The 4,237-nt window shown below is 34.6% G+C and overlaps 1 protein-coding gene across 1 annotated transcript; it reads left to right on the plus strand.

The window, feature by feature from the left end:
- The first annotated feature begins 2,572 nt into the window (after positions 1-2,572).
- Positions 2,573-2,912, plus strand: LOC110112823 (signaling peptide TAXIMIN 2-like). Its single transcript, XM_020845163.1, has 2 exons — positions 2,573-2,685; positions 2,789-2,912. Exons 1-2 carry the CDS (start codon positions 2,573-2,575, stop codon positions 2,910-2,912), a joined length of 237 nt encoding a protein of 78 aa, XP_020700822.1.
- Positions 2,913-4,237: the final 1,325 nt, after the last annotated feature.

The following is a 4,237-nucleotide window of genomic DNA, read 5'->3' on the forward strand; positions in this document are numbered from 1 at the left end:
TAGAGGCATTATTGTCAGAAGTGAGTTTAGATATGGAGAGTAAATTATGAGACAAAGATGGAACATGAGGAAGATTTTGAAGATGAAGCTTACAGGAAGAGTCATGTAGAGGGAGAAGACCCTGGCTGCTGTTTTGAATAGGTAGTGAACTCCCATTAGGGATAGAAACAGAATCTGAACCAAATTAAGGTGCCAACTATTACAGATTTGAAGCATCCGGGGTGAGGTACGTTGATGCTCCTGAATCCAAAACCCATTCAGTCATTGCAACTGTTGATTGTGGTTGGAGTTGAGTCATCACAGCTCGAGGAATCCATTAAGTTGTAGGAGCAAACTGCAGATTACACCCATGCCAACAATTGAGGGCTATATGTCCAGTCTTACCACAAATTTGACAAGATGGATGAGATGTTAGAGTCAGAGGACCTTTAGCTATTAGGCGAACTAGGTGGACGAGGTTGAAATCCTCTATCACGAGGGAATTGTGAAGTGTTAAATCATGGACAAACTGATCTAGGTTGAACATTGCAGCTGGAAAGTAAGGTCGTGGCATCGGCTGCTGGTGCAGTATCTCTGGATTGCTCATTTTGAAGAATGATTTCTTCACTACACAATAAGGAGTACAAAACTTCCAGGGTGATGGGATTCAAATTTTGCAAATGGATGTCTTAAAGGCATTATACGTGGAAGGTAGTCCATTCAAGGTATAGAGAAAGATTTCCTCTGTATCTATTTTACATCCACCATCAGAAATATTATCCACAAGTGATTTAATCTGAGCAAGATATTGAGTCATGGACTTATGCCTCTTCTAAACATTGTGAAGTTCATTCCTAAGTTGCATGACTCGTGACCGATTTGTCGGTTGAAGTAGTTGTTCTAGCGTGAGCCAAACTTCACTTGCAGAAGAAAGAGTCAGCAAATAGGGTAAAATAGAAGGCGGTATCGTAGAAAATAGAAATGAAATTAGGTTTCTATCTATAAGAGACCACGCTTTTTATTCTGCTGAAGATGAGTCGGCTGATACTGGTTGAGTGCCTGTAAGATAATATTCAAATCCATTTGCAGAAAAATGCTGGAAAATTTGTAACCTCCAAATAGCATAGTTATCATTGGTAACTTGGGTTGGAACTATATGTTTGAGATTGGAGATAAGGAGCTTCAGTGAAGGAGGAATGGTGAGCTCAGTGACAGAAGCTGAAAAATTCGAGTTCTGAGGAAGGGAGCGGGTAGATTCTTTGTTTGCCATTAAAAAGAGATAGTTGCTTTTAAGCAAAGAAGCTCTGATGCCATGAGAAAACCTGTAAAACAACAATAAACAGAGAAGAACAAGAGGAGATGTAGTCATGTAGAGAAGAAAAGTAGTTTCACATAATGTAGCTACTGTTGTATTGATATAGCTACTTCATTACATAACAATGGCGTACATATATAAGAAGATAAGGCTGGACAGTTAGTTAGAAAAGGAGAATATGCAAAGCTGCCATAGTCACCTGCAGAAAGAAGAGAAGGTGATGGAGTGCATTCGGCAACATGTGGTCTAAAAATGCTAGCATGGCATAGGTGCACTAACAAACTGGTTGGCTAAGAAAAATGTTCAACCCAAATGCTAAATGGAAGGCCATAAAGGGTAAATCATTTCCATATTAGTGTTCAATTGTTGCACAAATTTTATTCATTTATACAAGGGAAATTTTTTATTTCCAAGATTTACCAAAATAAGTATAAATGGGTTTTAAATTTACATAAATATTTAATATAATTAGTATTTATTACGTTCAATCTCAATTTGACCATCAAATCGTGAACCCCTCTTTCATATGATGTTTTGTCTGATTGTCACAACTTTAATAATAACATCAGATCAACCATGACTCCATTAAATTACACAGAAAAATGACAACTTTTTTTACAAAGTATTTTCGATTGACTATATCAAACTTTTCTTGCATATCACATTGATTTTTTTATTTTTTATTTTGGCCCTTTTTCTTTCACGTCTCTTTCTTACGATCAAAACAAGGCTTCCCTTTGAAGATATCAAATACAGATAATCTTGCCAAGGTCTCCTCTCTAATCAAGAATAATTCTACGTGTGCTCATCGCGAATTTGACTCGGTTCTCCTTCTCAGCGTAGCCCAGTCTATAGTTTGAAGTTAAATAACATTTTTCTGTTGATTTGAACTTGCGACACAAAGGACAATTTTTCATAAGAAATACTTTTATAAGAATTGATAAGAGCAGTGAATAAAACATTTTCATAAAAATAAAAATTTTCATAGAGTACTGGCGGAACCAGATAAAGGCTAGGGGGGCAATTGCCCCCCCTCAAAAAAAAAAAATTTTTTTTATAAGAGAAAAAAAAAAAATTTATAAGAGAGTAAAAAAAATTTTTTGCCCCTCCTAAAAGCTAAAGTTCTCCTTTAACCATCATATTTTCTCCTTTATATTAACACGTCAGAGAAAAAAAAATGTTATTATTTGATTTCCCCACAATGATCATATTATAAAAGATTGCTGCAAACTCCCATTTTTAGCTTGCCGGATAAGAGGGAGAGAGGGAAAGAGAGAGATGGGAGGGGAAGATGAAAACAAGTGCAGGCCTGTGGGTTTCTTGCTCGCTCTACCTTTCGCTTTCCTCGCTTTAGTCTTTTCTATAGTAGGCGCCATCATTTGGACTATCGGGTAATCAGCTCAAACACCTACTTCCTCTTACAGCACCAACCCCCCACCTCCATAAATAACTATCTTCTTCTGCTATTTTTAACCATGATGGAAGCAATTGCAGGACTGTGCTGAGTTGCTTGTGCCCATGTTGTGCGTGCTGCGCTGGGCTGGTGAATTTGGCGGTCGATCTCATCAAGATGCCTATAAAGATCATCAGATGTTTCATCGAGCAAATCCCTTGTTAGAGGGCTTATAAGCGAATGGCTGATTTATTTGTCTGTCGTTGAGCATATTTTTTTCTGACACTGAATTATTTCTTATTTCTAATATCATTGTAGTATAGTAATTTTGTTCGTGGTTAAAGCGAGTGTATGTACTTTATATATTTTACGAGAAAAATAAAGAAAGTGGCGTTGTTTGTTTTTATTAGTTTTTTTGGATTGAAATAGCCTTCATTTTTAAGTTATGCACAAAGGAATGGTTAGGACTGTGAAATTGGCCTGAGTTTGAGATCTTCTGTAAATTGAATTATTTATTCATTTACTTTTGGATTGATCAAGCTCAATGAATACATACATGAGGTCTGTTTGATTTAAAAAAAAAAAAGTTTTAAATTTTGTTAACTTCCCTTTCCCTTCTCCATTCTTCAAATATAAATAGATTCTCATGGAGGAAAAATTTACCCCTCTCCTTCCTCTAAACTTTAATTTTTTATTTTTCAAGAGAGATTTTTCACTATCTTGTATAACTCCTTATTTGGAAACTCAAACAGAATCCTAAATAAGCAATTAGTACCCCTTTTACATTTTGTTGTGCTTCTCCACAACAATAATGAATTATCATTCAAAGTTATTGAAAAAACTCATCTATATCAACTTTTTCTTTGTATGTTTTTATTATACCTCCTAAAGATGCTCGAAGTTGCCTTATATTGATGATGCATGCTTTCTCCTTCAGTGGCTCTAGCAAAATATTATCTTGAAAAGGCTTTGTATATGCCCCTTACAAACTTTAATATTTTTCAATCAAGAGTAACAAACTACTATATAGGCAACTTTGTGAGTGACACTCTATATTTTAATCTTTGTACCACAACACTAGTCTTTCTTTTGAAGGATGGTTGGCTATCTCCATTTTAATAGATTTTGATTTGGAAAAAAAAATCACCCTATTTTGAAGCTATTAGAATCATTTGAGTTATGCCAAATATGAGATCAAATTTTCCTTCATGCATCAAAATTTAAAAGGGAAGAGATAATATGTTAAAAAAAGATGTAGAAGTTGGGAGATTTAATGTGTTGACATTATGTAAATCTAATAGTTTTATATGTGGTTCTAAATTTTTTTTTATTTCATCATGTCTACTTAACTTATGTTCACTATCAATATGTTGGATGTAATGAACTCAACCAACTTATATTCATAATTAGATTTGTGAGAATATACCCCTAGAGAAACGTAAATCTTTTACATATCTTTGAGACATAATTGAATTCTTGAAGATATTGCCTCCTAATTAGTACATAATATATGACATGGATTTCTTCAGAACTCTTGAGATTTAAACATA

Source organism: Dendrobium catenatum, unplaced genomic scaffold (assembly GCF_001605985.2).
Source record: "Dendrobium catenatum unplaced genomic scaffold, ASM160598v2 fragScaff_scaffold_1430, whole genome shotgun sequence".
Lineage (NCBI taxonomy): Eukaryota > Viridiplantae > Streptophyta > Magnoliopsida > Asparagales > Orchidaceae > Dendrobium > Dendrobium catenatum.